This window comes from Bos taurus, chromosome 1 (genome assembly GCF_002263795.3).
Source record: "Bos taurus isolate L1 Dominette 01449 registration number 42190680 breed Hereford chromosome 1, ARS-UCD2.0, whole genome shotgun sequence".
In the NCBI taxonomy this organism is placed as follows: domain Eukaryota; kingdom Metazoa; phylum Chordata; class Mammalia; order Artiodactyla; family Bovidae; genus Bos; species Bos taurus.
In genome coordinates this window covers 87,438,458-87,462,049 of record NC_037328.1, presented here as the reverse complement: position 1 = coordinate 87,462,049, position 23,592 = coordinate 87,438,458, and the positions used below count along the sequence as shown (strand labels likewise).

Sequence of the window (23,592 nt, the reverse complement as noted above, 5' to 3'; positions counted from 1 at the left end):
CTGTTCTTCTGTGCTCAGCTATCGGTTTTCTTTTGATGATTCTCATTCTTTATGGACAAAGGAGCCTTGCGGGCTACAGTCCATAGGGTCGAAAGTTAGACACTACTGAGCGGCTGAGCGTGCTCTCACATTATTTAGTTATGCTGAAAGACTTGAAGAGGAGCCTGAGCTGTAATGCATTTCAAATATAGGTCAGAAGGGCACCGAGGGCTGGTTTGAGAGAGAGAGAGACTAAGCTATGTAACTGAATGACAGATAACCACACAAAACTTCCCATTCCCTCTGGAAATGTTTATTCAGTCCTGGCCTGTGCTGCTCAGGTACTGTTTTGCAATTCAGTAATGAGTGTCATACCATTTTCCTTCCCTCAAGGAGCCAAATGCATGAGTGATTGAGCTTCTGAATGTGGTGGCCCCAAGTGAAGAAGTGAGGATTCTCCCTGCTACAGATTTCAGTGAAGAAGATGCTAACAATTGTGAAAAGAAAGTGGATTTGGAATTAAGGACCACTGGCATGGGGTCGAGCAGAGGAATGTGAAAATCGGTCATGGGCAGTGGCTGGCAGGGTGGACTGCTGGATGGGTGTGGGACTGTGACTTGTGGGATCTTAGTGTCCCGACCAGGGATTTTGAACCTGTGCCCTCGACGGTGCAAGTGCAGAGGCCTAACCACTAGACTGCCAGGGAATTCCTGGTTTTGACGTGGGGTGCTCTGCAGGCTTGAGGCCTTGCCTAGTGTTCCTGGAGGTCCTTGAAGAGATGCTTTCCTGATAGTGAGACACTCAGCACTGGGCAGTTCACCTCACTCTAGACCAATGCTACTTGAAGTGTAGTCAGCTGACTGGTGCCATGAGATAAGCACGAACATTGAGAGTAAGCATTTGGAAATTTCTATAGCAGCTTGCCGTTGTGGCCACTTCCAAGTGCACCAGCAGTGGATTAGTTTGTCTGAACAGGATATAGACCCATGTGAGTTTTGTGGTGCTGAAACATTTCGGTTCACGCCTGGCTGAAGCTGAGAACTAGCCATGCGCAGTGGGACCACTGGAACCTCTTAACCTTTCCTCAATGAATAGAAGTGCAACAAAACAAAATAGCCTGGCCCTTCATGACAGTAGTATGAGAAACACCTCTCTATACCAAGCACAGAAGTAATGGGAGGTAAGGATGAGGACTCCCAAGTCAAGAACTTAAATACAAAACCTTTGATCTGTTCCGGTTTCATTTCAGGTTTTTGTCAGCCTGCAACCTCCCTTCCCCTCTTCCTTTTCTTCCTTGTCATCAGCATGTGTTCCATGAATATTATTTTCCTATGTACATTACATGCAATTCTACACGTTTTCTGTACACATTACACATGATTCATATATTTGTCATTTTAAAAAATGTTATAGTATCTGTTGTGTTCATATGTCTCAGGTTCTTAATTCCTCTATTTGGGGGCCATTTTCTGATCCTAAATAGTTCATCTGTGAATATTTTTGTACAAATTAGTTATTTTTCCTCTCGGGTTCCTGAAGTCACAGCAAAGGAGAGGTACTATGTCAAATCAGTTTATTGCTCCCTAGGAGGGTGGAACTGATTTATATTGTGGGGGGAGATATACAGGTTTTCTTTGTGGCTTGAGGCTGTGGGATTTTAATACCATTTGTCAGTTTAGTAGGCATATAATTGCCTTGGGATTGTTTTAACATACTTCCTTTAGGAGGTAGTGGAGGTATGATTTGAATTTAATATTTTCTTACAGTTAAAACTACATGACCTTAAACAAATGACAGCAAGTTCTTACCAAGCTAAACCTGAATGTTGACATCTTGTAATTTTATCATATTTTACAGTTTGGCTATAAGCTTTTCTTCATTATACTTTACATCTTTCCCCATTCTGTTATCGTTGGTTTCCTGTTTCATTATATTTTGCAATGCACAACTTGTTCATTAGTGTTTACATTTTTACACTCAACAATTTCTTCTCTTCTGATACTGTGTATTTTCTTGGCCAGAAATTATTTTCTTCTTCATAAGTAGGATGAATATACTAGTCTGCTCTTTTCTAGTTTTTTAGATGCTTATGTCTTGGATCTATCTGGACCTCATTATAGTATTTGGTGTAAGATGTGGATCTAAGCTAATTGACTAAGAGTGTTCAAACCCTCAACTCTTCCTCTCATTGACCATCCTCCCCGTCACTACGATAACTGCCCCCAAAGGACTATATAGCACTTGTCTTCATGTGGCCAGGAGTGCAGCCAAGAAATCAAGCAGGACCTTCTTGTATAAACAGACAGTAAGGAGACAAGAGATAAGAAAGTGTAGATCACTAGATGGGTTAAACTAAGGTGTTTGTTCTATATGAGTAGCTTTTAAAGTGTTTTCTGTTAGTGTGTCTTAACTTTTAGAACTACTGGCAGATTCCCGGGGCAGTGCTTCCAGCTCAGAGTCTCTAGTGAGGGCCATAGGCTGTTTCAGAGGCCAGCATATATGTGGGATGGAAGATGTCTTTGGGTATTTAGAATAGAATCCTTCCTTACGTGGGGTTGTCTATGAGTGCCAAAGCATTTTTCTCTTTAATTATGGACTTTGTGACAGTATCAAGTGACTCCAGAGATTTAATATTGGATGTTTGGTATATTAAATTTTTATCAAATTCCTTAATAAGTAAAAAATTCTTGGCAATGAAGTTGTAAAGGCTTTATGATTATATTGGAGGTTACATAATCTTGCATTATATAGCTATTCTATATTTTTCTTAAGAAAAATGCTGTACTTGAACATTTTTCTTCTCCTGCTTGCTAATTTCTTGGTTCTCCCACTAGCTACCTAATACATTTTATGACAAATTAATATTTGTTATCCCCAGCCTGTGTGGCTATTAGACTGACCTTTTTCTTCCTTCTGCTTTTTCCCCAAGTAGAAAATAATTGTGATAATAGGAGATACATGTAGCACATAGAACTTTTAACTTGTAATAAATAATTATTAAATTATTAAATACATTATAAATGAATTATGTAAATCAATCTTTACATAATGACTTATAGCACAGTGGGTGTTTCTTCCCGTTTGAACTACACGAAGCCCTGTGAGGTGGGAATTATTGCTAGAGATACGTTTATTGAGGAAAATACTGACTCTCAGAGACTATCTTACAAACTCTGTTGAGGTCATAGAGCTATTTAGTGGCAGTTCAGGATCTCTGGTTTCAAATCTAATATTTCCCCGATTATGTCTTCTGGTTTGAAAACTTTCTGATATCTTTGAAGCATCCTGTCGTGCTAAAAGGATATAAAACTTTATGTTCCTGGAGACTTGCACTGACCAGTGAGGGAGAACGATGATGAACTATTGAATTGATGGTCTTTGTAAAGAGAACAGACTTGTGGTTGCTAAGTGTGGGGGCTGGGGGAGGGAAGGATTGGGAGTTTGGGATTAGCAGATGCAAACTATTGTATATAGGATGAATAGACAATAGGTCCAGGGCTGGCACAGGGAACTATAATCAAGATTTTGTGATAAATTGTAATGGAAAAGAATAAGACAAAATATGTATAACTGAATCACTTTGCTGTACAGCAGAAATTAACTCAACATTGTAAATCAATTATACTTCAACAAAGGTGGCGCTGGTGGTAAAGAAGCTGACTGCCAGTGCAGGAGATAAAACAGACATGGGTTCGATCTCTGGGGTTGGGAAGATTGCCTGGAGGAGGAGACATGGCAACCCACTCTAATATTCTTGTCTGGAAAATTCCAGGGACAGAGGAGCCTGGCAGGCTACAGTCCATAGGATTGCAAAGAGTTGGACACAACTGAGCGACTAAGGACATATTTCAGTAACATTAAAAAAAGCATTATTATATGGAATGACGGTCATGGGATCAGCTGCCAGCTTTCTTCTATTCCTGATCACCCCTTACCCCAGTCTGGAGAGTCAGGCAGGCATGTTTATTCCCCAGAGCCCCTGAGGTTCTACCTGACTGTGAGACTGCTGTCAGAGAGCACCGGGGACCCAGGCTTGAGGCAGGAGCTGTGTTAAGTGGCTGTGAGCCCTTGAGGTCACTGCAGGTGACTATGATCGCTGGGTGACCTTTTGCCAGACTTTGTCTTCATCGTTTGTCATTGTTTGCCTTCCTTCCCCTTCTCTGTTTCTGTGTCTAGACTGCTGGACTAACGTTGTAACCTGTCTCTTCTAGAATTCTGAAGGCGGACTCTATGTCTGCATGAATACATTTTTGGCCTTTGGAAGGGAACACGTGGAAAGACACTTTCGAAAAACTGGACAGAGTGTCTACATGCATCTGAAGAGACACGTGCGCGAGGTGAGATACGCGTTTTGGGAGAACGGGGCTTGTGACGTTGTCGTAGTGGGGTTCATCACAAGGAGGTTTTACTGTGCCCATGTGACTCCTCCTTCTCTGGGATGACAGGAAATAGAGGTAGCACTGTTAGCAGGCATTCGTAGCCTTCCCAAACCTTAGCTTAACCAGTCTTATATTTTTCTTCTTGTAATGTTCTGTTCAAAGTTGTTAAAGACATGAGTTGGCCGATAGGAAAAAAAAGTCAAAAAGTACAGCAAAGTACAGAAAATAATTCCAGAAACACTCATGGATACAAAAATCAGAAATAAAAGAAATTTGGATATTTTTGCTTCAATTTTTTTTTCTTAGGGAAAGAGCTTTTTTTTCCCCTACAAGTGCAAGTCTCTTTCGGTTCCCTCCCTCCACAGAAGTAAACACGGTTGTGAACTTGCTGTTTCTCGTTCCCATGAATGTCATTATATTTTATTTAAGTATGGGCATTCATGAACAATATGCAGTATGACTTTATATGTTTTAAAGATGTAGATAAATAGTATACTGTTACCTCTAATTCTGCCTAGAGTTTTTCCCTTCAGTGAAATCTCATGCATCTGGGTATACTTCATTCATTTCAGTAGTTGTTTGGTGTTCCATTTTATGAGTACCTTCTCATTTACTACTCTGTTCTCCCGTTTGAAGACATTTAGATTGCCTCCATTTTTTTGTTTGTTTGTTTCTACAGACATTGTACAAATGAGCATTTTTACACGTTTCTCCTGGGGGAACATGTGCAAGATTCTTTCAGAAATAGATCTACAAGTGGCAGTGTTGGCTCATGCATGTTGTTATCTTCATTTTTACTGGACATTGCTAAATCCATCCTTAGTGGTTGTACCAATGCACATTCCAGTTTGCTCTGATTATGCGTGTCTGTTTCCCCAAACCCTCACCACTGCTTGGTCAGAACTTTGATGTTTGCTAATGGAATGGTTGTAAAGTGGCATTTAAATATTTAGCATTTTCTCCTGTGAGGGTAGAAATGTCTTTTCATTCCTTTTGTTGGCCAATCTCCTTTTCTTCTCCATGACTTGCCTATTTATATTTTCAGCCTATTTCTCTATGGATTTATCTTTTTCTTAAAAGTTTGATTAGTTCTTTTTACTTCCTGGATACCAAAATTTTGTCTGTTATAGACACACTTTTCTGATGTTCTGTGGCTTATCTTTTTACTTTATGAATTATTTTGTAGAACAGAAGGTTTTATTTTTTTAATTAGTTGTTTTTTTTTTTTTTTTTGCTGCATAACTCAGCATGTGGGATCTTAGTTCCCTGACCAGAGATCAAACCCTTGCCCCCCTGCATTGGAAGCACAGAGTCTTAGCCACTCCAGGAAAGTCCTATAGAACTGGTTTTGAATTTTGATGTAGTTAGGTTTATTAAACTTTTCTCTTATGAGTTGTGCTTTTTCTATCTTGCTTAAGAAATTGTTCCCCCCCCTCCAAAAAAAGAAATTGTTTCCCAACTCAAGGTCATAAAGATATTTCTTCTAATATTTTTAAAAAGAAGTGTGTGTGTGTGTGTGAGAGAGAGAGAGAGAGAGAGAGGGTGAAAGACACACAGAGAGACAGAGATTGTGAATGTTTTAATGTTCTAACATTTTAGATCTTTAAATCATCTATAATCTATTTTTATATTTGTGTCAAGTGTGGGAATCTGCTTTTTTCCTTATATTAATGACCAATTGTCCCACTATTACTGGAGAAGTACAGCCTTTTTCAATGACTTATAGTGCCATTTTGAAAAATATTTAAACTTGCTACTCACACTTGTGTCAGCTTGGAGATGCTCAGTTCTGTATGTTGCTCTTATTTGTGTCCCTGTGTTGATGCCTCAAGTCTTGATATCCAGGAGTATGAGCACTTTTTCCATGTTCATTTTTTTCCCAGAAATTTCCTGGATTTGAATGTTTATTTTTCCATATGGATTTTGGAATCAGTTAAAAAATACTGTTGAGATTTTGATCACGGCCACATTGATTTATAGATTGATCTATAGTATATATCATTGTCTAAGGGATTTGATGATGGTCAGGGAGGCCTGACGTGGTGCAATTCATGGGGTCGCAAAGAGTCGGACACGACTGAGCGACTGAACTGAACTGAAGCTCCATGAGGGCAGGGAGTCTGGTCTGTTTTGTTCACCTCTGGGTCCTCAGCATGTAACAGTACCCAGCACATAGTAGGTACTTCATAAATACTGACCGAATGACTATTCAACATGGCATACCTCTCTATTGATTCAGGTCTCTTTTATGTCCTTCAGTAATGTTTTATAATTTTCAATAAAGAAACTTTAATTTTATTAGACTGTTTAAAAAAACATTTGTTTATTTTTGGCTCTACTGGGTCTTCGTCGCTGCGAGGGCTTTTCTCTAGTTTCAGAGTGGGGGCTGCTGTCTAGTTTTTGTGTGTGTGCTTCAGCAGTTGCTGCATGTGGGCTCAGTAGTTGTAGCTCCCGGGTTCTAGAGTACAGGCTTAGTAGTTATGGCTCTTAATTGCCACCTGCCACGGACTTAATTGCCCTGAGGCCTGTGGGATTTTCCCAGATCAAGGATCTAACTGGTGTCCCCTGCATTGCAAGGTGGATTCTTTAACTATTGGACTGCCAGGGAAGCCCTTATTAGATTTTTTTTTAAGGTATCTATCCTATAATTTCTATGGGCTTCCCTGGTGCCTCATTGGTAAAGAATCTGCCTGCTAATGCAGCAGATGTGGGTTTGATCCCTGGGTCAGAAAGATCCCCTGGAGAAGGAAATGGCAACCCACTCTAGTATTCTTGCCTTGGGAAATCCCATGAACAGAGGAGCCTCGTAGGCTATAGTCCATGAGGTTGCAAAGAGTCAGACATGGCCTAGTGACTAAACAACAACAACATAATTTTTGTAACTGTTATTACTGTTGTCTTTTACCTTTTAATGTATTTAAATTGGTTATCCATGTTGTTTGGAGATGTTATTAATTTTCAAATATTAATTTTATGTTTGGCAATACTGTTCAATCTTCATCTTAGTCCTAATGGTTTATAAATTATCTTTGATCTTCCATAATCAATGCTGATTTGAAGTTCATTTCATCTCTCACCCTAGCCTACCTAATATGTTCTCTGTTTAAGTTTTGGACAAAGGAGAGATCCCCCAGTTGGACAGTGGGGAGAAGAGGAAGAAAAAAGACCAGGAGGTCAGACAGATCATAAACTGAATGGTTAGCTTTAAAGTATTCTAACACTGGCCTGATACTATATGATTTCCATTCACTACTCCTGTTAGGCGGGGCATAGCGATTCTGATGAAGTTTGTGTTGTATCATCTGTCTTAACATAAAGTAATGAAGTTTTAGGAGACTGAAAAAAAAAAAAAAAAAAGGAAGAAGCTGAGGCCCAGAGACTTGAAATAACTTGCTCCAGGTCACAAAGCTAGTGGCAGAATTATAGAATGCAATTACTTCTGCCTCTGAAATTTTAAGTTTAATGTTTCACTCTCTGACCACAGTTCTCTCTCATTTTAGCTCTTTCACTCATTTATTCCTGTTTTAATCTGTTTAGCTTGCTTCTCAGCATCTGTGACTTTAAACATTCTCTTATCACCACTACCCTCAACTGACCCTCATCCTGGTGTCTTGCCTCCTTACGGTCCTCCAGAACCCCGCCTCCCCCACTGCACCCCCGGTCTGTCCATCGGTGTCATCCTCCGCTTCCGTGGATGTACTGCCCACGTGCACTGCCTTGCGGTTGGGGACCATGTCAGATTCCTGGCCTTTCCCCTTCTGCTGGGCTCTCTCACTGCCCAGAACACCTAGCATGTTCCTTCTTCTGTGCCAGTGGATGCTTACTGCAAGACTTTACCCGTGCCTCCCTCTTCATTCTCCAAAAATGATCAGACCTGCGCTTTCCAGAGGAAACAGGGACCCTGGACAGAAACCTTGAGCTCCTGCCTCACCTCCTGGGAGCTCATTTGCAGTGGTTCTCCTTTTGTTTCCTCCCATCTCAGCAGAAAGCTGTGCCCTCTCAGTCCTCGTGGTCCCGTTTCCTCCTACTTCAGAACCTCCATTCACTCCACTCCCTCTTACATTTCCAGCATCTCCCTCTTCTGTCTTTTTTCTCACACCTTAAAAAGGAGCATGCCTCAGAACTCTAAGTTGAGTCCTGCTTCAGTCATCCCATCCTTCAATTGAAGCTTTAAAACTTCTACGCTCACCGTCTCGATACAGCCCGCTTTAAGTTCAACACTGCTGTTCAGTTAACCTTCCTGTGAAGCAGCTAAAACTGCCGAGGTTGTCAGTGACCTCTTAGTTGCCAGAGCTGGTAGATATGTTTTAGCCTTGAGTTTTTCAGTCTTTAAACTTGTTTTTCTTTTGGAACTTCTCCTCCTCTGCTTTCTTTGGCACCATTCTGTGCTGGGTTTTCTCCCCTGTCGGACTGCCCTTTCTCACTTTGACTAGCATTGTTTCGTTTCTTTGTTCCTACATCCTAGGAAATACTGGCACTTGCTCATCCTCATCAGGGCCATCCACAGCCTTGTTTGGCCACTATGTCTGAGCTGATGACTTCTCAATCAGTGTCCCTCCAGAGCTGAAGGTCTGACCATCTGACTTTGACCTGGCCTCCTCTACTCAAATGCCTCATAGGTACTTCAAGCTTGTTGCACTCAGACTGAATGAATTATCTGCTTTCTCACCGTGTTCTTTGTCTTGAATTCTAGAGGCTTAGACATCCTTTGATTCTGCTCTCATGCCATGGCAGGCTGGTTATCAAGTCCAGTTATTCGGGCATTCCAAACAGCCCCAAATTCCTTCCTGTCCTCTTCATCCCTGCTGTTCTTGTCCGAGTACTTGTTATGCCTTAAAAGGGCTAATGCTGTAGCTTCCTGACTTGCCTTCCTTCCTTCCAATGTGCTGTCTTCAGTGCCCTGCCCACCCCCGCCCCGCCCCCCTGAGTCTGCATGCTGCACTCAGAGTGACCTTTTCACCCGGTGTGCATCTGTGGCACACTGAAGCTTAAATCTTGAATGTCTTTCTCTTTGTTGTAGGATGAAGTCCAGACTCTTCTGTATATGATTATAAGGCATTCCATGATCTGACCCCTGTGACCTTTCCGACCTTCCCTTTTACTGCATCAGCTCCATTACCCTAGATATAGCAAACCCCTTCTCTTTCCTGGAACACACCACGATTTCAGGCCTCATGCATGCTGTTTTCTGTTTTGGGGGATGCCCTCCTTTCATCCCTATTCCTTTTATATCTGTTGTACTCCCTGTGGTCAGCGTATCCGTATATCTATCCATCATCCCCCCACTCATTCATGTTTCATCCATCCATCCAACCAACCAACCAACCAATCAACTAGCATAGTTGCTCTGTAGCTGCTATCCACCAGGCCCACTGCTCTTCTTAACTCACCAGCCCTGCCCACCCCTTGCATCCCCAGAAGAACCATCATTTCTTCCTTATGATGTCATCCTTACTTCTCTTAACACTGGAATCCGTTGTGCTGTTTGTTTGCTTTCGTGCTCCCCTCTGCTGCTGGTGAGCTCCTCAAGGGATGGACCGTGTCTTCACTCACTTTGCAGCCTGAATTCCAACACAGAGCCTGACAGTCACGTCTGTGGCTGAGGAATTCCAGTTTCTCAAGCCAAGTCACCTAGTGGTGACTGATGCAGGCACAGAGGTAATGGTCTTTGGAAGGAAGGTCTTTTTTTTTTTTTTTCTGAATGGAATCAGACCTAATCTGAGTCTGAGGTGTGACTCTCACATTTGGGGAAAGCCTCACAGTCCAGGAGGTCTCCCTGAAACTCCTCCTTTCTCCCCACACTTTCATGCAGGAGTGGAGGGGACAGTGAGATTGGAACAAGCAGAAGGATGCTGTAAACGTCTGTAGAGAGATTACAAGTGACCTCCAGGACTGTTCAGTGTGGATGGTTAAATATACCTTTGGTGAAGGTTTTATCTCGTCCTTTTTTGAGGCAGGTTGGTGGAGGGAAGGGGAGCAGAGACTCTGAGACCTTGGAGGAGATAGATTCTAAGAGCCGTAACATGAATGTAGCATTAGTATTTGGATAGACAAGTTTTTGAGCTAAAGTGAAGTGAAAAAGTCGCTCAGTCGTGTCCAACTCTTTTCGACCCCATACACTATATAGTCCATGGAATTCTCCAGGCCAGAATACTGGCGTGGGTAGCCTTTCACTTCTCCGGGGGATCTTCCCGACCCAGGAATTGAACCTGGATCTCCTGCATTGCAGGCGGATTCTTTACCAGCTGAGCTATCAGGGAAGCCTGGTAGTTGCTTTTTTTTTTTTTCTGAATGGAATCAGACCTAATCTGAGTCTGAGGTGTGACTCTCACATGTGGGGAGAGCCTCACAGTCCAGCAGGTCTCCCTGCAGCTCCTCTCCTCCTTTCTTCCCACGCTCTTTTGAGCTAAAGAGTCCAATAATTTTACTTTCCTGTGGGACCTATAAACTTATAGTAGAAGCTATAAAAATTTATTGGGAGAATCACAAAGATGAGTCCACTTTCAATGCCAAATAATGAAATATGGGAAAGAAGAGTTAAGACTGATAGGCTGCTGCTGCCACTCAGTCGCATCCAACTCTGTGAGACCCCAGGGACTGTGGCCCGCCAGGCTCCTCTGTCTGTGGAATTCTCCAGGCAAGAATACTGGAGTGGGTTGCCATTTCCTTCTCCAGGAGATCTTCCAACCCACGGATTGAACTCGCGTCTCCTGCAGTGGCAGATGGATTCTTTACCACTGAGCCACCTGGGAAGCCTCTAATAGTGATAAGAGGGTGAACTAAAGAAGCAGCAGAGCCTCGGTGCTGCCTTAACGGGTGGCTGCTTGAAAGGATGCTGGGGTTTGACCCACACAACTGCTAAGTGTTTGAAATGTGCTCTTTGAGTAACGAGAAGAACATTTTGGTCATTTGAGGCAAACATTTTAATAGCCTCTTTGAGAGTCGAACATTTTGTGCGAGTATCAAAAGGGTAATGAATGACTTCTTTTGCAAAACCACTTGAGAGCAGTTTCACCGCTGCAGGGGACTTCTGCCAGAAATAGAAAATACACGGAGCTTAGGGGTAAACGGTCACCAGTGGGAGCTCCAAAAGTGTTTCGGGAGGTTAGACTGGGGCTTCTTATGACCAGAATATCAGCAGCTCTTTATTGGTATTTATGAACTCTTTCCAACAGCAGTTGTTGTGAGCACTGAAGACCAAGCACAGGGCTTAGTGAATAGCAGGGGAACAATAGCCTCGCTCCTGGAGCCACCGTCCCCCCAGGGCTCCTCTGGCCTCGGGCATGGACTCCAGCCTTTTGGAAACACTTGCCCACTTGAAGTGTCCCCTTCACCCTGACCCCTGGCTTCACTTCCCTTCCCAGAGGTACTTTCTTGATAATTTGGTGAAAGCATAATCAGGTGGACCATTACCTTTGCCTTCCCCCCTCCCTTCATGGACATGGGTCAAGTTCTTGTTTATCCTGGCATCTCTAGTCCAGATTGAATATTTCCTCTTGGCCTTTTTATGAAAACTAAGAACCTCTGAGGTGCTACCCCAACTCCCAATCATCTGTCCCAGAGGCTGCATTTTAACAATCTCTTGTTTTCTTTTCAGAAGGTAAGAGGCGCATCTGGTGGCGCTTTACCCAAAAGGAGGAATTCCAAGATGTTTTTAGGTAATGTAAATAGTTGTTAACAGTTTTCTGTGTGTGGGGGTGGGTGGGTGGGTGGGTGACTGCACATGTTTGATTTGGAGGAACTGGCTGTTTACTGCTCTACAGTTTAAAGATGAGAGGAGCCAATTTCACTCGAGATGGTCTGTCTCCACTTTGTGTTTACCTATGGTGAAGGATGCTTCCAACATACTTGCAGGGTTAGTGTTTTGAAACAATTAGGCTGATAGTGCCTGCAGAGAAATTGTGCTTCTGCTTCTGGTCTCCTTTTTCACTGCCTTTAAAGAAGAGACAGGTTTTTTTTTTTTCTTTTCTTTTTTTTTAATATTAGCCAAACTACAGACTTTATTTGTATTTCACTATTTTTTTCTACTAATATTGTTTTTATTGTTGCTCTAGTATCCCATGTTGCATTTGGTTGTCATGTTTCCCTAATCCTGTCTAATCTGTGATAGTTCTGTAGACTGTTAAAATCTTTTAATAATTGTGACACTTTTGAAGAGTACTGGCCAGTTATTTTGTGGACTGTACCTCAATTTGGATTTATCATGTGACTTCATGGTAAGCCTGAGGTCATGCATTTTTGGCCAGAATTCCTCAGAAGTGATGGGGCCCTCTTCAGGGCCAGCCATCAGGGAGCACAGGAAGCTGAACAGGTGATGTTTAACCTTGCTCACTTGTTAAGGTGGTGTCTGCTGGGTTTTTCCACTGTGAGGTTAAGGTATAGTTAATAAATATTTTGAAAGTGATACTTGGAGATGATACTAATACGTTTCTCCTCAAGTTTTTGTTCACTAATTTTATCATCCATTAGTGGATCTTGCCTGCAACAATGTGGTGTTTATCTAATAGTGATTTTCTGTCTCCCTCATTCAGAAGAGCCAGTTTTGCTCATACAAGTGAGGACTGGCTTCTACTCATGTAATCATGATCATATTTCATATTAAACTTCCTCTATGGTTTTCCCAGAAAAACAAATGGTTTGATAATTTTTGACCAGGCAAGTTTGTATCTGGAAATGCCTAGGATTATTGTTTGGAAGGAATTTCAAAATTGTTTGCATGTTGTAATTTTATTTTGGTTAAAAAAATTATATATGCATACATGTGTATGTGCATCTCTATGTGTGTACATAATGCATGTATATATGTATATACTTACATATATGTGTGCACATGTATGTATGTATATATATGTGTGTACATACATACTCATATACATATATAACTGAGAGCCTAGTAGTGTCTGGCAAAATGTGCTCCAAATTGTTAATAGTAACTCCTTCCTGATGGTGAAATTGAGGTGACATTAGTTTTCATCTTTTTGCTTATTTGTGTTTAAATTCTTTTTCTATAACAAAAAGACACATTGATTATTTGAAAAGTAAAGCCATTGAATGTCTTGGAGCTGAGTTTCCTTCATGGTTGGCTTCTCTGTTACTCTGCACTGGGTCCGCTCTTGCTGTCTTCTCTCCGTATTTTCAGCCCATGGTTTTCTTTATGAGGCTTATCTGCAGTTGGTCTTTCCACACTGGCCAATCTTTCCCACTGCTCCGCATGGCTTTGGACCACAACCCAGGTTAACCAACTAGCCTCGGAGAAGCTTAGAATAAGTCTGAAAGCTGAAATGATTGAATGCGTTTTGACGTTTTGGTTATAAGCCTTCGGCTCCCTTGCACTACTGGTGATAATGAACTTCTTCTGAATGAAATGACATCAGCATGGCATTCTTAAACATCCTGATCTGCTGTTGTTTTTCATTATTTTCTTTGGTTGAGTAAAGGAGTTAGCTGACCTCTTGTCCTTTAACCTTTGTGTTTTTTTACTCAAAAGACCTTGCAGTTTGATTTTTCTAATTATCATATTGGTGGTAGAGGATATTGTCAAGTAACTTTTAACAAAAGAATCCAAAGGTAAGCATTGAGGTTTTGTGCTTCTTACTATGTGAACCCTTCCATTGCTTCCTGGGAGCACTAGCCCACCCTTTCATTTCAGTGGGACTTTTTCTATGGGCTGCTCTCTGTGTTCTCTCAACATTTCATGTCTTAGAAAGCCAGAAACTCACAATCCAGCAAAAATGTTCTATTTGGATTGTACCAGTTTTTTAAAAACTTAAATTTGAATGTCATTGGCACGCTGGGACTTGCCCTAGGCCCCAGTTCTTTCTATGATTTTATACTCAGACACTTCACTAACTTATATTAGTAGGAATTATGTTTCACAAACCCTGATTTAAAGCCTCAACTGGTGCTTCATAGCTCCCAGTAGCAACCACTATACTCTTGCCACACTGATCATAGCTCTGTTTTAAAGGTGGTGTGGCCGGTAAATTAATTTCAGTGAAGGACTGTATTAGACTTGTGCTGTGCTGTGTTCCCGTCATGTCCGACTCTTTGCAACCCCATGGACTGTAGTCCTCCAAGCTCCTCCGTTCATGAGTTTCTCAGGCAAGAATACTGGAGTGGGTTACCACTTCTTCCTCCAAGGGATCTTCCTGACTTAGGGGTCAAACCCACGTCTCCTGTGTCTCCTGCATTGACAGGTGGATTCTTTACCACTGAGCCACCTGGGTAGCACTGTATTAGACTTACCTTTGGTTTATTTAGCAGGAATTATAAAATATTGGTGAATTTAAATGAGGTAGATGTTAATTTCTTTTATTTCATGTAGAGGATGTGGGGAAACAGCAAATCCAGGCTGATGTGATGCCCTCATATTCATCCGATTCTAGGTTCTTCCCATATTTCTGTTTCACCCTCCATCCTGGTCTGTGATTTCTAACCTCATGGTCACTTCATGGTCCAAAATAGCTGCTAGAATTCCAGCCATCACATCCCCATTCTGGAAAGCAGGGAAGAAAAAGGGGAAGGGACAAAAGAATCTAATCTCCCAGTTTATTCATTTTCCTTTTGTCAGCGTTCTCACAGATCCCCATGCCACACTATACTTCTCTGGTCAGGAATTGATCACATGCCTATGCTGTGTGCTGCATAGGAGGCTGGAAAGCAAAGTCTGTTAACTGGCTTCACTGAGTAAAGTCTGTTAATAAGGAAGAAGGGGAGAGTAAGGACTTCCCTGGTGGTTCAGTGGCTAAGACTCCATGGTTCCAATGCAGGGGGCTGGGATTTGATACCTGGTTAGCGAACTAGATCTTACATCTCACACCTGAGAGTTCGCATGCTGCAGCTAAAGATCCTGCATGCCACAACTAAGACCTGGCATAGCCAAAGAAATAAATAAAGACGAAAAAAGGAGGAGGAGAGAATGAATACTGGGACGCAGCATGTAGCCCCTGCCACAATTTCCTTCCCTAAAAAGGGACATTGGGCATTTCTTCAAGAAAAGGAAATGAGCTCAGAACTCTTTTGCAGCCTCTTTGTTTCTTTGACTAGAAAGTACCTTTTCACTGCTATTGAAATGTAGTTATGATGACCCATCACGAAACACAGGCAGATGACTAATGCTTTCTCCTGGATAGAGGCTTTTTATCCCGTTTCACTTAATGACTAATTCCTTTCCAGTTGGCTCAATACTAACATTGAAACCACTGAATCATTCAGTTGTGACCTTCATATTGATTTTAAAAGGGAAACTGAGGCCATTAGCTAGTGCTGTATGCTTATCCAAGTCTCCTGAGCCCCATTCTGCCCCTACATTCAAGTTAACTCTTTCTCCTGATTACCTCGATAGTCATCTAAATGAAATCCTAGTTAAGGATCCATCCCTCAGTTTTCACTTTTATGGGTAACTCTTTTTAGAATCAACAGTGACAGTTATTGGTGATTTTTGAATCAGAGAAATTTTGTGCTTCTCCTAGGAGAGAAACTTAAAATTAGAATTTTAAAAATATCCTTTGAAATATGTAGCACATGGACAAAGCTTAAAATTGAAAAGTTTTAAGAGCCTCTGTAACAAAAAGTAAGTTTTTCTCCCTTCCCTATGTCCCAGCCACTTAGTTACCCTGAGACAAATAGTAGTTTCTGTTTGTACATCTTTATGTATGTTGATTATTCCTCCAGTAATAGTTTAGACCTATGCCATGCTTTTAGATTTTATTTGTGTAGGTGGTGGGGAGCCATTAATACTTTGGTTCCCAAACTGTGTCCTGAGGCACTCCAGGTTGCCACAACAAACTCACAGGTAAATCACAGGATATTTTAACTCTTTAAGGGAACACAATGATGGTTGAACATTGCATGATTGAGTAGCTTGGTGCAGTCTCACTATTAGAGTATCGCAAAGAAAGGCAAGGCCAAAGAATGCTCAAACTACCGCACAATTGCACTCATCTCACATGCTAGTAAAGTAATGCTCAAAATTCTTCAAGCCAGGCTTCAGCAATACGTGAACCGTGAACTTCCAGATGTTCAAGCTGGTTTTAGAAAAGGCAGAGGAACCAGAGATTAAATTGCCAACATCCACTGGATCATCGAAAAAGCAAGAGAGTTCCAGAAAAACATGTATTTCTGCTTTATTGACTATGCCAAAGCCTTCAACTATGTGGATCACAATAAACTGTGGAAAATTCTGAAGGAGATGGGAATACCAGACCACCTCACCTGCCTCTTGAGAAACCTGTATGCAGGTCAGGAAGCAACAGTCAGAACTGGACATGGAACAACAGACTGGTTCCAAATAGGAAAAGGAGTATGTCGAGGCTGTATGTTGTCACCCTGCTTATTTAACTTGATGCAGAGTACATCATGAGAAACGCTGGGCTGGAAGCACAAACTGGAATCAAGATTGCTGGGAGAAACATCAATAACCTCAGATATGCAGAGGCCATCACCCTTATGGCAGAAAGTGAGGAAGAATTAAAGAGCCTCTTGATGAAAGTGAAAGAGGAGAGTGAAAAAGTTGGCTTAAAGCTCAACATTCAGAAAACTAAGATCATGGCATCCGGTCCCATCACTTCATGGGAAATAGATGGGGAAACTGGAGACAGTGGCTGACTTTATTTTTTTGGGCTCCAAAATCACTGCAGATGATGACTGGAGCAATAAAATTAAAAGATACTTACTCCTTGGAAGGAAAGTTATGACCAACCTAGACAGAATATTAAAAATCAAAGACATTACTTTGCCAACAAAGGTCTATCTAGTCAAGGCTATGGTTTTTCCAGTGGTCATGTATGGATGTGAGAGTTGGACTGTGAAGAAAGCTGAGCGCCGAAGAATTGATGCTTTTGAACTGTGGTGTTGGAGAAGACTCTTGAGAGTCCCTTGGACTGCAAGGAGATCCAACCAGTCCATCCTAAAGGAGATCAGTCCTGGGTATTCATTGGAAGGACTGATGTTGAAGCTGAAACTCCAGTACTTTGGCCACCTCATGTGAAGAGTTGACTCATTGGAAAAGACCCTGATGCTGGGAGAGATTGGGGGCAGGAGGAGAAGGGGACGACAGAGGATGAGATGGCTGGATGGCATCACGGACTCGATGGACATGAGTTTGAGTGAACTCTGGGAGTTGGTGATGGACAGGGAGGCCTGGCGTGCTCGATTCATGGGGTCGCAAAGAGTCGGACATGACTGAGCGACTGAACTGAACTGACTGAAACCTCGGGGGAGCTTACATTCCACCCTTTTTGCCTTTAACCTTGACGTTCATGCTTGATGAGGAATAGGAATGGCACCCCACTCCAGTACTCTTGTCTGGAAAATCCCATGGACAGAGGAGCCTGGTGGGCTGCAGTCCATGGGGTCGCTAAGAGTCGGACACGACTGAGCGACTTCACTTTGACTTTTCACTTTAATGCATTGGAGAATGAAATGGCAACCCACTCCAGTGTTCTTGCCTGGAGAATCCCAGGGATGGGGGAGCCTCGTGGGCTGCTGTCTATGGGGTGCACAGAGTCAGACATGACTGAAGCAACTTAGTAGCAGGTGGAAAACAGAGCAGCTGCGGAAAGTTCCTGGAATAGACCTGCTCAGGAAACTTATCTGCGCACATAATGACCAGAAGTTTCAAGGAAACTCCATTTTGTCCATTCTTTCTGAGTAGGTCATAGAGCAGGGTCTGGGCTCAAGGAGCTGCCCCCATACCATCATGGGAGGGTTCGCAGTTGGTCAGATTTCCCAGCACTGATGCAGAAGGCTGCTCACTTCTAGCACACAGATTAACAAATTAATGTTAGTTAATTTGTTACAGTCTGGCTGAGAGAACCCTGAGCCTGGCTTCAGAGCCCTGGCTTGATTTAGAGATCCTTTCCTCTGCTGTGCCGCTTCGTAGTGACTTCTTGGAATGGCTGTGGTCCCAGCTACTTCTCAGGGATCTGAGAGATCACTGAGGTAGAGTTCAAGAAGGGGTATTATAAAATAAAATTTGTTTTTTAACTTAGAGAAGGAGCCCATCCAGGAATTACCAGTTCATTGTCCCAGTAACTGTTTGGAAGAGGTTGGGGGTCCTTTTTCTGCTGTTCCCTAGCCCTTAGTTACCCTGTAGGTTCCTTAACTAGATATTTTGGGCTGGTGACACTCTAATTAGAAAAATTCAGAAATTGTAGACATATTTAGAATCAAAGGGTCATGTATATTCAGGGGAAACTTTAACTTTGCCAGTTAGATTCAGAGTGTAGGTTACCTCTGCTGAATGTGGGCTTCCCTGGTGGCTCAGATGGTAAAGAATCCGCCTGCAATGCAGGAGACCAGAGTTTGATCACTGGGTCAGGAAGATCCCCTGGAGAAGGGACTGGCAAGCCACTCCAGTACAAAGCTGTGCTTTTTTGCATGACAGCAGTCTTGCTTTTTTAACAGACATCAGTTACCAATGTAAAAAAGCCCCAAACTGAAACAGCACTTTGGATGTGCTAGCTTTGCTTTTGTCTTTAACATGCTGGTGCTGTTAACTTCCTAAAGTCTCCTTTCCAGACGTTTGTGGAGTGTGTGGTGTGTGCTGGGCATTGTGCCGGGACTAGGGATTTGAACGTGGATAAGACTCACTTCCTGCACTTAGAGCTTACCGTCTAGAAGCATCTGAAGTTTATATCTTCTCCACATTTGGATCACGTAGAAGGTCCCCCGTGATATCCTGGTCCTCCTGAAACTGACCACAGCACTGCTTTGGAGCTGTCCGCCAAGGGGAAGGGAGGGCGCTTGTGCTTCTGTTAGTTAATAGTGTGGAGAAGAGAGGACAGTGATGGTGAGGGTGATGGTGGGGGTGATGGCAGCTATTCTGTGGAGCCCCTCGCCCCTGCCAGATCCCAACCAGGTCCTTAAACCTTATCTTCTTTGATTCTCTCAACAGTCGTACTGGGTAGCTAATATTGTCTGTCGTCTCCTCGTGAGGAAGATGAACTTGGAAAGAACTTTCCCAGGCTTATGTAGCTAGTCAATGTCAGGGTGGGATTTTTTTTTTTTTTTTTGACTTAGTTTATCATTGTTTTTGGCCAGGTAAGATTTAAATTAGCATTATGAATTGTGTATGTTTTCTCTGGAAAAAAAAATTTAGATTATGTGTTACATGAGCTGAATCTATACACAAAACCAAAAGATTTATACTTTGGTTATTCAAAATTATTATGCACAATATGATAAAGAAGAATTTAAGAATAAAGTTCGTCCCCTTGTTCTTTTCTTTTTTTTGGCCTCACTGGCCAGGGATCGAGCCTGTGCCCTCGGTAGTCAAAGTGTGGAGTCCTAACTCACTGAACTGCCATAGAATTCCCCATATTCATTGTTTTCATTTGTTCAGATTTCCTTCCAATTTTTGTCTATGAATATAACTAGTATAAAGTTGTCTTTTCAGTGAAGATGAACTTTATAATTTTAGCATTAACATGGCATAAAAATTTTCATGTTTCTACACAGTCTAAAAAATATCATTTAAGTAATATTCTAGTGGGTTAAACACCATTCTCATTGAACATTTAGGTTCTAATTTTTAAAAATTAGATACTGGGACATTCTTATTTTTATAACATAGGATGTCTATCTTTGAATATTTTCTTTAAATAAAAGCCCTAGTTACTTCTTAACCTCTCAGACTCTTCTTTGACATTGTTTTTTGTGAAAACCACCTGTTATGGCTACCTAACAATGTTATTTGTTTACTTTGGCATTTCCGATCCTTATTATTTAGAACCTTTTATTAAAATGTGTACACTGTGTTCCAGCTGTTTCTCACTTTCCACTTAAAACTGCTCTCCCTTGGAAAATTTAAGAGCAGATTTGTACATAAAAAGGTTCCAGGTTGAGGCTTTTGAGGCATACAACAAGGTAGTAACAGAATCTAGATCCCTTGGTTCTCAGCTGGCTGCTTCATCTAGTAAAATAACTTTCTCCTGTTTACAGAGTCCGTATTTGCGTACCTGTTTGTGTGTGTGTGAGTGGAAGATGGCTTGAGAGCTCTTAGTCACCATAGTTCCAAATGTCTAAATATCCAAACACGATCTGGGTTTCTGCCATCCATGTGAATGCAAGGCTGAAATGTCCATGTAAATATTGTGACAGGACATTTCCTTGAGCCTTTGCCTAACCTTTCCCAGAGACTAGCCAAGCAAAGAGGTGATGACTTGATAGATACCAGGCCAGACTTCCTTACTGAAAATCCTCCATGACCTGAGGGCAACAGGACTGCTTAGATTATAGGGTCCCCCCTCTGGCTCAGTATCTTAATAACTCTTAGTGGGGATGGGGAGGGTAGGAAAGAGGGACAGAGGGAGGGAAATTGAGATTTTATTTTAAAATAGGTCACCAGTAAATGGTAAGAATTATTATGTGCCAGGTCTCTTGTTTATAATTTATTTATTCTCCATATAAACTGTGTGAGATAAGTTTTATTATCTCCATTCTACAAATGAGGAAACTAAGGCTTAGGGAATTTGTGACTTGACCAAAGAAACATTAATTTTGGAGCCAGAGTTGAAGGTGGGCTTATCTGCTCTCAAATCCATGTACTTTCTTCTGTCGTGTTGGAGAAATATTCCGTCCTATTCTTGTGAAGTCAGGAGCCAAGTACCCGACAGGTCATAATGACCAACCTCTTCCTTTCAACATCTGTAAGAACTGAACATCTAGTGCAAATGAATGCTTTAGGTATAAAGCTTTATGATGTGACTCAGTCTTCTTTGTCCATCTGTTGCTAGTAGATAAGCGTGTACAACTTAGGGAGGATGGAAAGGCCTCCTGGTCCTGGCTTGGGGCAGGTGAACGGCTGGATTGTCAGCCCTGTGAGCTTCTGGCTTTCCCAGTGAGTGCTGCCTTGCTGTGCTATGTTCTTTCTTCACTTCTTGTTCTTTGTTTTTGTTTTCTCCTCAGATCTAGATACTGATGACGATTTAAATAGCGACGATTATGAATATGAAGATGAAGCCAAACTTGTTATATTCCCAGACCACTATGAAATAGCCCTACCAAATATTGAGGAGTTACCAGCCCTGGTCAGTGAGTGTGCACGGCTGCTAGCTAGATGCGCGTGACTCTCTGTGTCAGGTGTGTGTGTGCGTGTGTCAGGTCTGTGTGCTGGGCGGTGGGGAAGGCAGGGTGAGTGAGAGAGGAAGAGGAGACTGAGCAGAAACAGGAGCAGATTGCTCCTCGTCTGCAAGAGGGCCCTGCAGGGTCCCTTGCAGTAACACTGGGCCACATGCCCTCTGCTGCTGCTGGCTGGCCTCCTCCACGTGGGCTGGCTTCTTGTCACCCGTGAATCACAGTCTTGTGCTTAGATTTTCAAACTGTGTCCCTGAGATGTGCAGGAGAGGGATTGCCTCCCCTTTAGAGGGACGCCTACAATTTTTCTCTCTTCTGCATGTTGGCCTTCCATGTATAATTTTGTTTGGGAAACATAAAAGAGTTCCACTGAGAAACAATAGCAACACGAGTTTGAAAATAACCAAGTATTTAGAAATCACAGGTGTGCAGGAGCTTTGTGGGAGTGTATTCTTTTAGGACAGAGCCTGCTTTCTAGGTTTTAGAATTGAGATTTAGTGGTGAGTGTTTTCCCTTCCTTTCTTTTTTGTGAAGCACCTTTCATCTTCCTGGACAACTTAAAGCCGAGGGCGGGGTGGTGGTGGTGGTATGAGGAAGCCGGTTTCTGTTTTACTTTGCTTCCTGAATTCTGTGGGGCCCAGACTATTTTCCTACTCTCCCCTCATTTCCTGTATTGTCTCCACTGCCTCATCCTTTTTTGTGTTCTTTTCTCTTTCTTTTCCTCTTTTCTACTCTGTTGCATCCTGACTTCTCAGAGTCTGGCCACAGATAGCAGAGTTAGACATTCCAGCTCATTTTTTCCCTCCTCAAGGTTTGCTAAAACCAAGGCTAAATCTCTAGGTCCCCGATTCTTCCAAATGTTGTATGACTGTCTATAGCCTCCTCCCTGCTCACATGCCCCTGCCAAGTGGGCACATTTGTGCTCGGGGTTCCCATGGCATTAGGGGTGAGGTTTCCACCATTCAGCCAGTTTTGCCTCTGATCTACTTTATACCTAAACATAAAACCCCAGAATTGAAAAATTTGTGTATTTAGCTGTTATAGCTCTTTCCTCTAATTATTTGATCTAGCATATCCTTTTTATTACAGTAGTACCAAGTGCATGGCTTTTAGCAATGTATACAGAATTAAATTACCTCTACTTTCTGCAGTTCCCCGTATCTACTCATGGGGCATTTACCAAGGGCAAAATATATGGTGGACAAAATGGTCTTACCATTATCTGATATTATATACTACAGCTTGTACCTGTATAAAACTAGGAGTTCTCACTGCTCTTGTTTAATATAACACTTGAGTCTGTTATCAAAAAAGAAGCAGCACATTGATGTCATTGATTCGTGACATTGAATGAATGTCATGAGGGATGATTTTTCTCTCACTCACTTAGGAAAAAAAAGTCTTCATGTGAGAAAAGTTAAGAGAGCCTTTAAGTACTTTTAATTATTCTCTATATGCAGAACATAATTCCAAGTGTGAATGCTTTTATAGAGAGGTGAAGTGTCACAGAAATCTGAGTCTAGCAATATATATTATAATTTCTAATAGAGTCTTTTAGAATTAAGAAGTGCTTTAGGAATTAAAAAGAGAGGGAGAGAATTGTTTGGAAGGTGAGGTAGGGAGATAGAAGGGGAAGCCTGGATTTATCTGATGGTAACTGGTTTTATCTATATAACAGATGCTCGTTACTATAATTTCTTTTCATGCTTTTGCTTCATTTTTGGTATTTGATAATTCTCTTTTTAAGTTTTTAAATACCCCAAATTATTGAACTTCAAGTTACCCAACCAGGTCTTCTGTCATCTCTTGCATTTCTCAGCACAAAAAAATTCAGTTTCAGATAGGTACTCTGTAGATTCTACCATAAAGCTGAACTACCTCTCAGTGATTCAGGGACCACAGAGAATGGCGTCTGGGACTCAGTAGGGATCTTAGCACCTGAGATCTAATGCCTCATTTTATACGCAAGAGCTCAAGCAGTGGTGCGCTTGTAGTTGGTTAGCAACCAGCTCCCTGCGCTGTAGTGGTTGCCGATTTCAGTGGTGTAAATACTCCCAGCGTGGCTGATTTCAGGCTAACATGTCACCAATGCAGTGTTGGGAAGAGATGTGCAGTAGGACACCATCACCTATGGGTTCCACCGCTTACATAACGTGGA

At 42.0% G+C, this 23,592-nt stretch overlaps 1 protein-coding gene across 2 annotated transcripts in view; it reads left to right on the top strand.

The window, feature by feature from the left end:
• USP13 (ubiquitin specific peptidase 13) overlaps window positions 1–23,592 on the top strand; it is a 130,921-nt gene that overhangs the window by 20,116 nt on the left and 87,213 nt on the right. For both annotated transcript variants that reach the window (XM_015472368.3, NM_001191266.2), the window contains exons 2-4: window positions 4,191–4,316; window positions 11,956–12,016; window positions 21,267–21,388. In XM_015472368.3, coding sequence (XP_015327854.1) covers window positions 4,191–4,316; window positions 11,956–12,016; window positions 21,267–21,388 — 309 coding nt within the window. The remainder of the gene's footprint in view (window positions 1–4,190; window positions 4,317–11,955; window positions 12,017–21,266; window positions 21,389–23,592) is intronic.